At 41.3% G+C, this 11,793-nt stretch overlaps 1 protein-coding gene across 1 annotated transcript; it reads left to right on the forward strand.

The window, feature by feature from the left end:
- The first annotated feature begins 4 nt into the window (after positions 1 to 4).
- LOC138604778 (protein NLRC3-like) lies at positions 5 to 11,272 on the forward strand. The gene is made up of 9 exons (XM_069676767.1): positions 5 to 20; positions 112 to 188; positions 1,452 to 1,680; positions 1,943 to 3,725; positions 3,823 to 3,996; positions 4,537 to 4,710; positions 4,799 to 4,972; positions 7,571 to 7,617; positions 7,742 to 11,272. Exons 1-9 carry the CDS (start codon positions 5 to 7, stop codon positions 8,308 to 8,310), a joined length of 3,243 nt encoding a protein of 1,080 aa, XP_069532868.1. The 3' UTR covers positions 8,311 to 11,272.
- The last annotated feature ends 521 nt before the right edge of the window (positions 11,273 to 11,793 follow it).

Here is an 11,793-nt window from a genome sequence, read left to right on the forward strand (position 1 = left end):
TGAGATGAGGATCTCTAACTGTCCATGACTCTTCTCCATGTCAGAGCTCAGCACTCAAATCACTCCACCATCATTATTCACACTCACAGCTCTGTGTGTGTTGTGTTGAAGGCCAGAGCAGCAGCTCAGACCAGACTCTGCTGGACCTGGACCTGGACCTGGACCTGGACCTGGACCTGAGCCCAGCTGTGTGTCCTTAAAGAGTGACCGGTCTAAGGATCCACCTATTCATTTCAAAGATGGCCAGCAGTCTGAGGATCAAAAGTAATCATTTATCTCACAGTTTGTTGTTATCAGTATTTAAACTTTAATAATTTTCAGCAGCAATAATTCTGGAAGATTTTCAGTGTTTATGAACGTTCATCAGAGTTTGTGATTCTTTCAGTATCGAACATGAGAGACCAGATTCTCCTGGACCTGAGCCCAGCTGTGTGTCCTTCAAGAGTGACCGGTCTAAGGATCAAATTATTGTTTTCAAAGATGTAAATAACTCTGATTGTCAAAGGTAAGAATTTAAAACAGAACATGTTTCTGTTGTTCTGTATTAAAACCTTTAAAATCCAACATGTCAGCAGTGTTTTATGTCTGAACCTGAACATTTATCAGTGTTTGTGTTTCTATCAGGATCCAACAGCAGGAAACTATTTTACACATCAATAACTGTACTGAGCATGTACCTTCATGTGTGTCCTGTGTTTGTAGGAGGATCTAACAGGATCCACTTGATAGAATCTATCACATGTAACACTGTGTCTTTATATTATATACAGTATATTATATTATATTTGTTCCACAGAGTTCAGCAGCAGAGATCAGAGGTTCCCATTGGTCAGTCTGCCCAGCAGCATCAAACACAGCTGGACTCCATATTTATGGTGTGTAAATGAACAAACACAGCTACTACTGAGAATCAAAGTTGACTTCAAATGACATTTTTATGTTACTGAATTGTTTCCTGATTACACTGCAAACATCATCTCTGTCTGAATTATGTTCACAGTCAGTGTTTTATTGACTGAATGAAGCGTTACATTGCTGAGCAGCACAGAGTCAGAGGTCAGAGGTCGTGGTGGATGGTGGTCTCACACAGACTTTGGCAGCAGAGAGCAGAGTTCACAGACTGAGTCCAGTTTGTGTTTGAAACAACAGAAACACTTTGGTTCATGTTAATGACAGTTTGTGGTTTCAGCTTCATTCTAATAAACACATCGTGTCCAAAGTCACTGCAGATCTTTTCTGTGTGAAACCAGACCAGGATATTTCTCCAACATGAATCTCATTTTATATCAACTTCATTTCTAGGAGACAGGACCATCCACAGACTAAATACTGAACTACCATTGTGATCCAGTCTCCATGCTGCACTCTGCAGACCAGCAGGCTTTCTGTCTGTCACTGATGATCTGATGTTGACTTCTACAGGTCAAAGTTCACTTCTTGTTCTGTTCCAGCTGCTGGAGGAGAACATTGTCAGTTTTGTGAAGAACGAGCTGAAGGAGATCAAGAGGGGTCTGAGTCCAGATTACCCAGAATGCTTAGAGAGTCAGAGGGAGGAAGAGGAGGTGTTGGACAGTGAGGAGGAGGAGCAGAGGAGGAGCAGCAGAGAGGCATTTGTGAAGATCACACTGCACTTCCTGAGGAGAATGAAGCAGGAGGAGCTGGCTGACTGTCTGCAGAGCAGTAAGAGGATTTTAACACATTTAACATGATGGAAAGAGGAAATGGAGGCAACATGGGAGAGGGTCACATTTAAAACTCTGCTGTTAATATGATGCACACATTTAATCAGATCTATGAACTGTGAGAAACTGTTCACACCTGATGTGCTGAAGAGATTTCAGAGAGGAGGGAAATAAACACCACCCTGATGTGTTTAAGTTTAAAATCATCTGATTGATTATAGCTTCAACTTATTGATCACATTTCCTGTTTGTTCTTTCAGGAGCTGTTGCTGCAGAGTGCAGACGTAAACTGAAGTCTAACCTGAAGCAGAAGTTCCAGTGTGTGTTTGAGGGGATTGCTAAAGCAGGAAACCCAACCCTTCTGAATCAGATCTACACAGAGCTCTACATCACAGAGGGAGGGACTGGAGAGGTCAATGATGAACATGAGGTCAGACAGATTGAATCAGCATCCAGGAAACCACACAGACCAGAAACAACCATCAGACAAGAAGACATCTTTAAAGCCTCACCTGGAAGAGATGGACCAATCAGAACAGTGATGACAAAGGGAGTGGCTGGCATTGGGAAAACTGTCTTAACACAGAAGTTCACTCTGGACTGGGCTGAAGACAAAGCCAACCAGGACATACAGTTCACATTTCCATTCACCTTCAGAGAGCTGAATGTGCTGAAAGAGAAGAAGTTCAGCTTGGTGGAACTTGTTCATCACTTCTTCACTGAAACCAAAGAAGCAGGAATCTGCAGGTTTGAAGAGTTCCAGGTTGTGTTCATCTTTGACGGTCTGGATGAGTGTCGACTTCCTCTGGACTTCCACAACAATGAGATCCTGACTGATGTTACAGAGTCCAGCTCAGTGGATGTGCTGCTGACAAACCTCATCAGGAAGAACCTGCTTCCCTCTGCTCACCTCTGGATAACCACACGACCTGCAGCAGCCAATCAGATCCCTGCTTATTGTGTTGACATGGTGACAGAGGTCAGAGGGTTCACTGACCCTCAGAAGGAGGAGTACTTCAGGAAGAGATTCAGAGATGAGAAGCAGGCCAGCAGAATCATCTCCCACATCAAGACATCACGAAGCCTCCACATCATGTGCCACATCCCAGTCTTCTGCTGGATCACTGCGACAGTTCTGGAGGATGTGTTGAAGACCAGAGGGGGAGGAGAGCTGCCCAAGACCCTGACTGAGATGTACATCCACTTCCTGGTGGTTCAGTCCAAACTGAAGAACATCAAGTATGATGGAGGAGCTGAGACAGATCAACACTGGAGTCCAGAGAGCAGGAAGATGATTGAGTCTCTGGGAAAACTGGCTTTTGAGCAGCTGCAGAAAGGAAACCTGATCTTCTATGAGTCAGACCTGACAGAGTGTGGCATCGATATCAGAGCAGCCTCAGTGTACTCAGGAGTGTTCACACAGATCTTTAAAGAGGAGAGAGGACTGTACCAGGACAAGGTGTTCTGCTTCGTCCATCTGAGTGTTCAGGAGTTTCTGGCTGCTCTTCATGTCCATCTGACATTCATCAACTCTGGTGTCAACCTGATGTCAGAAGAACAAACAATTCATCAGGACTCTGCAGAGACACACTTCTACCAGAGTGCTGTGGATAAGGCCTTACAGAGTCCAAATGGACACCTGGACTTGTTCCTCCGCTTCCTCCTGGGTCTTTCACTGCAGACCAATCAGACTCTCATGAGAGGTCTGCTGACACAGACAGGAAGTACCTCACAGACCAATCAAACAACAGTCCAATACATCAAGACAAAGATCAGTGAGAATCTCTCCACAGAGAAAAGCATCAATCTGTTCCACTGTCTGAATGAACTGAATGATCGTTCTCTAGTGGAGCAGATCCAACAGTCCCTGAGATCAGGACGTCTCTCCACAGATGAACTGTCTCCTGCTCAGTGGTCAGCTCTGGTCTTCATCTTACTGTCATCAGAAAAAGATCTGGACGTGTTTGACCTGAAGAAATATTCTGCTTCAGAGGAGGCTCTTCTGAGGCTGCTGCCAGTGGTCAAGGCCTCCAACAAAGCTCTGTGTGTACACACCTAACTATACAAGTTTAAAGAAGCATTTCTTTGTTCAGAAAAAACAAACATTGTTTGTGATTGCTCTCTGTTGATTCTTCTTCAGGCTGAGTGGCTGTAATCTGTCAGAGAGAAGCTGTGAAGCTCTGTCCTCAGTCTTTAGCTCCCAGTCCTCTAGTGTGAGAGAGCTGGACCTGAGTAACAACAACCTGCAGGAGTCAGGAGTGAAGCTGCTGTCTGCTGGACTGCAGAGTGAACATTGTCTGCTGGAAACTCTCAGGTCAGTATGAGGCAGATTGTTAAGTATCACTCAGTCTAAAGACATTTTACTTAAAGCTGCTGTGAGGTATTTCTGGTTTGTGTTGATTTTAGCGCCCCCTGTGCACAAAGCTCTTATCTCTTTGCTGATTTAGTCCTGTACATGTGTAAGAAGTGTTTCCTTTAACAAAAAATGTTCCCTTGCTTTCTTTAACAGTCATATGCATCACTCAATTTGAAATTGTGCCCTGTAAATTGGAAACAAAGGCAGCGTGCAGTTAATTGCCTCGTCTGACACCTTCCCCAGTCAGCGGTTTCAGCTTTTATATCAACTTGTTGCTGATGGTCTTGTTTGCTTTTTGAGGTCACACAGAGTAATTAGAATGAATTGCAGTCTGTTTCATAAACAGCGAAAAACTCCTCGTTTGAGCTTTAAGTAATTGTTAGTGACATGGAAACATAAAGTTCCTCATGAGTCCACTAATATTCAGGTCATCAGATAAGATCAAAGTAAGTCAGGAAAGTAAAAAAAATCAGTCACTAATCACTAATTCTTCTTCAGGCTGAGTGGCTGTAATCTGTCAGAGAGAAGCTGTGAAGCTCTGTCCTCAGTCCTTAGCTCCCAGTCCTCTAGCCTGAGAGAGCTGGACCTGAGTAACAACGACCTGCAGGATTCAGGAGTGAAGCTGCTGTCTGCTGGACTGCAGAGTGAACATTGCACACTGGAAACTCTCAGGTCAGTATGAGGCTGATTGAACAACACTTGATATATTGTTCTTTAAAAATCAGTCAGATTTTATTTAATGACATGATTTTATTTCCAGTCTGTCAGGCTGTCTGATCACAGAGGAAGGCTGTGCGTCTCTGGCCTCAGCTCTGAGCTCCAACCCCTCCCATATGAGAAAGCTTGACCTGAGCTACAATCATCCAGGAGAACAAGGAGTGAAGCTGCTGTCTGCTGGACTTGAGGATCCACACTGGAGACTTGACACGCTCAGGTATGAACAGAGAACAAGAGTTTAGACACTGCAGGTCCCTCTAATTAAAATAGATACTGTATATATATTCTTTTGCTTAGTGTATTGCAAGTTCACACTTAAAAGAGCTCGCTCAAAGTTCAGTTCACACAGATTAAAATGAACTAGTTCATTTTCACTTTGTATTGTTTGGTTTTAGCTGCACCGAGCTCTTTTTCAGCTGAAGTAATGATCAGCCATTTTAGCCAGTTTTGGATTTGGCACCCCACACCTCAAAAGTTATAATATCAGTTTGTTCTGATAGACAGAATCATTTTAATATTTTCATGATATTTTGCAACACAGATCAGATATATATTGAAGATCGAGCTTTCTACAATTTGTGAGGATATGATGATATTGTGGGGCCTTCGACCCCAGTAGGGGCGTCGGGGGGGTGTTTGTTGATAAAAACACAAAGATTTTGATGCGATGGTATGCACTCTTTATTAGCACATAAAGTAATCACTGACAACTTTAAAATGAGTACCTCCACTGCTATCATTAAACATTTATGAGGGTCAAAAAAACTTTAGTTTATTGTGATATTGAAATGTTTTTTATTTGTTCATAGACACTCACTGCACATTTTTAGACAGAGTTTATGCTTTGTAGTGCTTCTACCACTCATCATCTGCTACTCTCTCTTCTCTCCATCATTTGTGCTGTCTCTCCTTTCTGTCTGTCTGCATCTCATAAAACGCTGTGGGATTAGACGAGTAGTGCAAGCTACTTAAACAACAGAACGTTCAATATATCTACATCAAAGCATAAATCGACAATTTTTGAGAAGGTGCTACAGAGGCCAACTTCTTACCCTGCCCTCTATTAAAAAAAGGAGTTGTAATTTATGTAGGGAGATGTGCAGTGAGTGAGTGGTCAAGCAAGTAAGAGAGAGAGAGAGAGAGAGAGAGCGAGAGAGCGAGAGCGGCAGAGTGATGGTAAATGCGGGCGGAGCAGAGAGAAATGAAGATGCATCTTGGGTGCCGTAAGTCCGACTTTAGCTCTGAAGGTGAGCGGTCGTTCACTGCCTCCAGAGTGAACTACGCTCACGTTGTAAATTGATCCGTTCAGTTCACCGTTCACCAAAAATATAACAGTGCTTCTGCTGTGGTAACTCATCATGAAGGAGTTCTTACTTTCCAAAAGGTACCAAAATAGAGAGACTGTTACCATGAAAAGCTTTGATGCAGGATTCCCTTTTTTCTACTTTGTGTTTGTTGGTCTTTAAATGATCATGAATTACTGTGTTCAGATGCAGCCTTTGAGAAATAAACTATGAAAGCAAACATTTATTCTGGACATGAAAGATCGTTCTTGACGATGGAAATAATAAAAATACCATGTGAGGTTTTTAAACTTTAAGATTTTATTATCCAACATTCATGTTCTTCTGGTTTCTCTTAGTTTATGTATGTAGGGCTTTATTATGTCACATTTTATTATCTATATTATCTATGAAACACCTTTTCTTTAAATCATAAGATACTGTTACCGAGATTGTTTTACTGTACATTTAAATCAAGAGAGAAATGTTGCTCATTGAGGAACACAAAGGCTCTTACTTCCTGAAGCTCGGCTACAGGACTGCTTTAACCGCACAGACGAGACTCTATTTAAAGATGAGGACATTGAGACTGAAACACGAACTGTTCTGTTTTATATCAAAAGCTGTGTAGGCAATGTCACCATCACAAAACTCATCATACAGACTGCTGAGGTCACACACACACACACACACACACACACACACACACACACACACACACACACACACACACACACACACACACACACACACACACACACACACACACACACACACACACACACTGTCCTGAGTGTTCCAGGTCGGGTTCTCAGAGACTGTGCTGCTGAGTTAACTGAGGTATTCACAAACACTTCAACCATCTCTGGCACAGTGCTCTGTCCCTACATGTTTAAAGACAGCCACAATAGTGCCAGTTCCAAAGCACACAGCAATAACCTGCCTAAATGACTACAGGCCAACAGCATTAACACCTGTTATCATGAAGTGCCTGCAGAGATCGGTCCTCAAGCACATCAAGGCTGCAGATCAGGTCAACAGATGACACCATCTCTCCTGCCCTCCACACTGTACTGCTCCACTTAGAACAATGAGGAGCATGTGCACGGCTGCTGTCTGTAGACTACAGTTCTGCATTAATACAATCATCTCCAGCAGACTGGTCTCCAAGCTGTCTGATCTCGGCTTCAACAAAAACATCTGCCTCTGGATAAAGGACTTCCTCACAGAGCGGCTGCTGGTGTCCTTCTACCACGGCTCCATTGAGAGCATACTGACACATGGGATCCTGGTGTGGTACGACAGCAGCTCTGTGGCTGACAGGAAGGCCCTGCAGAAGATCATCAACACAGCCCAGAAAGTCACAAACACACGTTTGTCTGCCCTGGATGACATCTACACCTCTCGTTGTTTACAGAGTTTCAGCCTGTTTCTCTGTCACAGTGACAAACTGAGGAACACTGCTTCATGTTGAACAGCAGTTAGGACTCATGTTGGATAGAAAATCATTGTGACTGTGTTTCTTCCTCCAGGGTGGACCATGGTGGAGAGCTGAGGTTAAAGCCTGGTGTGAAGAAGTGTAAGTGTGGAATCAGTTTGACTCATGATGACCAAACAGCAGACTGTCAGTTAACAAAGAATAAACCCTTCAGGTGTGTCTGATGATAAACTGCTGCTGTGTTGTGTCTTTTTCTCTCCATCAGATTTCTGTGAACTCACTCTGGACTCAAACACAGCAAACAGAAAGCTCAAACTGTCTGACAACAACAGGAAGGTGACACGTGTGAGAGAGGATCAGTCATATCCTGATCATCCAGACAGATTTGACTACTGGCCTCAGCTGCTGTGTAGTAATGGTCTGACTGGTCGCTGTTACTGGGAGGTCGAGTGGAGAGGACTTGTTTATATATCAGTGAGTTACAGAGGAGTCAGAAGGAAAGAAGGCAGTCATTACTGTGTGTTTGGATGGAATGATCAGTCCTGGAGTCTGATCTGCTCTGATGGTGGTTACTCTGTCAGTCACAATAACAAAAGCACAGTCCTCCCTCTCTCCTCCTCCTCTGTCTCTCACAGAGTAGCAGTGTATGTGGACTGTCCTGCTGGCACTCTGTCCTTCTACAGAGTCTCCTCTGACACACTGATCCACCTCCACACCTTCAACACCACATCCACTGAACCTCTTTATCCTGGGTTCTGGCTCTGGTCTCCTGGTTCCTCAGTGTGTCTGTGTTCTCTGCAGGAGGGAGAGTCTCCTTTCAGTCCTGTGGTCTAAATGTTGCTGGACAAGGCTTCACTTTGGTTCATATTTGGCTGATTGTGTTTTTAATGTCACAAATGTTTTCCACTGAACAATCCTGACACAAAGAGGAAGTAACTCTAATGAACTACCAAAATAAAAGCTCAGCAAACTTCCTGAGATTTACACATTTGTCTCTAAATGAAGATGTCCACCCTTACTATTAAACACAATGAGCTTATTTACAGCATTTCATAAACATGTGTTTACAGACACATTCAACTTACATTACAGTGTGTACCCAACTCAGTGTGCACATTAGACAAGAGCTGTGAGCAGAAACACACTTAACTTCAATCATAACAACAAGTCCTCTCAGAACCATGAAACACATGAAGAGAAGTTTGTTTGAAGGTCTGTAATAAAAATGTGCAGAGTAAAGTTGATATAAAAAAGTCAGAGAACAAATGTGAACATTTGTGTTCCTCACACACACTAACCCTTATAAACACACTTTTACTTGAACTATTACTGTGATTAAATCGCTCTTTAGAGTTTCATAATGTGAAGACATAAGAGAGCCATAAGATAATGAATCTGTGAAATAAGATAAATGTGGAATAATAAGGAGGTGTAGTTAAAAGAATACATAAAACATCTACAGAACAGGATTTCAACAGGCACAGATACAACAAGTAGCACCGTACAGCTTGGCGTCTGAAGCACAAGTTAAAGGCAGAAACTCTGGGATTCTTTGTATTTGTTTTTGGAACTTTATTTATAACAAAAAAGAAAAACATTCACAAGTTTATCTGTAAACAATACAGGGACCAGCAATTAACGAACAGGAAATGAAGTATACAGATATTATGAAAGTATATATTATCTGCCTTTAAAGCAGAATAAATAAAAGAGAAAGTAAAGGACATAAACAAAAAACAAAGATCCCAAAAATATCTCAGATTATGCTGGGGGGGTCACAGTCTATGTCAATGTTTTTAAAGTATCACGAGCTGAAACACTTTTAATTGCTTTGGGTTTCTCAGAGTCTTTAATTGACTGGATGTATTGCTTGAACTCGTTACAAAAGGCAATGAAGCATGTTTTTTTACCTGTGAATTTGTATTTATGGATGTGAAATTTGGCCATTATAATAATAAGATTTATCATGTACACACAGGTGTTATTGTGGGTATCATTTACCACGAGACCAAACAATACATTCTTCCAATACAAAGCAAAATGTCCATCAATTCTATCCTGGATGAAGCCACAAAGTTTTTGCCAGAGCAGCTTAACAGTCGGGCAATACCAAAATAGATGCACAACAGTTTCAGGGAATTCTTTACAAAAACTACAATTCACATCAATATCTATCTGAAATCTATTTCTAATATAATTTTTAGCTGGATAAAATGTATGAATGAGTTTAAAGGACATTTCCTTGACTTTGTTCGTAATCAAATATTGATTTGGTATAAACCAAGCCTTCTTCCATGCCACACCATCCACAGATCTATTCCAGTATGAAATGACACAGGGTCAAGTTGTGACATGTTTTTGAAACATTGCTCTTACAGACTTATTGTTATTAATAGGATGTCTGGACAAACACACTTTCCCTATTGGCGTGTCTGTTGGAGATAACAAGGGAAGTGGTTGGTCATCAAGCCTCGGTGGACATTTAAAGAGCATACACACTCCAGAGGGTATGGCCCCAAACACTTTGGCATAATCCCCAGGTGTTACAGGGATCTTATATTCTGAGAGAAACTCTTCACATGTAGAAAGAAGACCCTCCCTACTAAATAACTGATCAACCAACATAATATTGTTTTGAAACCAATATTCCACAAAGAGGATTTATGTTTATACAAAATGTCCTTGTTATTCCATATAAAATAGTTGTGAGGTGAAAAGTTGTGTTTGTAGATTAGAGACCATGATAAGAAGGCCTGGCGATGAAAAGCAGACATTTTAACAGGAATCTTTTCAATGTTATAGTTACAAACAAGGAAAACATGTATGCGTCAGTGAAAATCCAAAAAGTTAAGCCCACCATTTTCATATGAATTCATCAGAACTGTTGTCTTTAAGTAATGGGTCCTATTTTTCCATCCAAAGTTGAACAGCATTTTGTCAATCTCTTTTAGTAGTCTGTGGTCAAGATGCAGAGCCAAAGCTGCATATGTCAGTGGAGAGATTCCCTCTGCCTTAGTAAGTAAGATTCTACCTCTTAGTGACAAATCCCTTAAGAGCCACTGGTTTAGTTTTCTTTGAGTTTTTTGTATAATAGGATTAAAGTTTAAGGTGCTTCTCCTGTATTGATTTTTAGTGATTTGAATTCCGCATTCTTTGATCGCCATAAGTTCACATTTTTTAATATTCAAGCACAGACCAGACGCCTTTGAGAACTCCCCGATTACTTTAATGGCGACAGATACTTGGTTTTCATTTTGTCAAAATAGTGTGGTGTCGTCCGCCAGCTGAGTTATGATTCATTCTTTACCAAGAAGAGAAATACCTTTTACCGCACTAGATTTGATATGGTCTGCCAAGAGCTGAGCCACTATCAGAAAGAGATATGGGGAGGCAGGACAACCTTGCCTAATGCCTCTAGACAGGTTAAATCTAGGGGATGTACCTCCCAATAGTTTAATGGAACTATTACTATTAATATTAAGTGTTTTTATAGCTGAAGAGAAATATTCACCCAAGCCAAATGTCTTCAAAGATTGTAAAATAAACTGATGCTCCACTGTGTCGAAGGCCTTGTAGAAGTCTAAAAATAAAATAAAGCCATCGTCATGAATCATTTCTGAGTAATCCAAAATGTCCATTACTAGCTTAATGTTGTTTATTATGCGTCTTTTGGGCCTGAACCCTGACTGCGTTTCTTCAATGATTGAGTCCAGAACCATCTTAAGTCTCTTGGCCAATATTAGAGCATATATCTTGTAATCATTGTTGAGCAAAGATATTGGCCGCCAATTATCAATAAATTAAGTGTCTTTGTTGGTTTGGGAATTAAAGTTGTCAATCCTTGAGTCACGGTGGTTGGGAGATGTTCTTTTTCTTTGCTTTCTAAAAAGACTTCAAATAAAAAAGGGGCCAGTTCATCAGCAAAAGACTTGTAAAATTCTGAAACTAGTCCATCAGTACCGGGTGACTTTTTGTCTTTCAAAAGATTCATTGCATTCTTAACCTCCTCAAGTGTGAAAGAATGATCACATACCTGCCTTTCCTTTTCGCCAATAGTTTTGACTGTTAGAGAGTTCAAAAAGGCGTCCGCTGATGCCTGGCAAAACTCAGATCTATATAGCTTATTAATATTATTCATACTGGAGTGATGTTTTTCTAGATTCAAAAAATAGTGGGACTTTTGTTCACCTTCTTCCAGCCATCTCGTTCTGGACCTGATAAAAGCACCCTTTGCCTTTTGTTTGTTAAGTTCATCTAGTTTAATTTGCAAATGAGACAGTTGTAGTTTCTCCTGTTCTGATAATGTATCTGGGGCTC

The sequence above is a fragment of the Semicossyphus pulcher genome, unplaced genomic scaffold, assembly GCF_022749685.1.
Source record: "Semicossyphus pulcher isolate SPU_LCO1_2020_fin unplaced genomic scaffold, fSemPul1.0.p SCAF_27, whole genome shotgun sequence".
In the NCBI taxonomy this organism is placed as follows: Eukaryota; Metazoa; Chordata; class Actinopteri; order Labriformes; family Labridae; genus Semicossyphus; species Semicossyphus pulcher.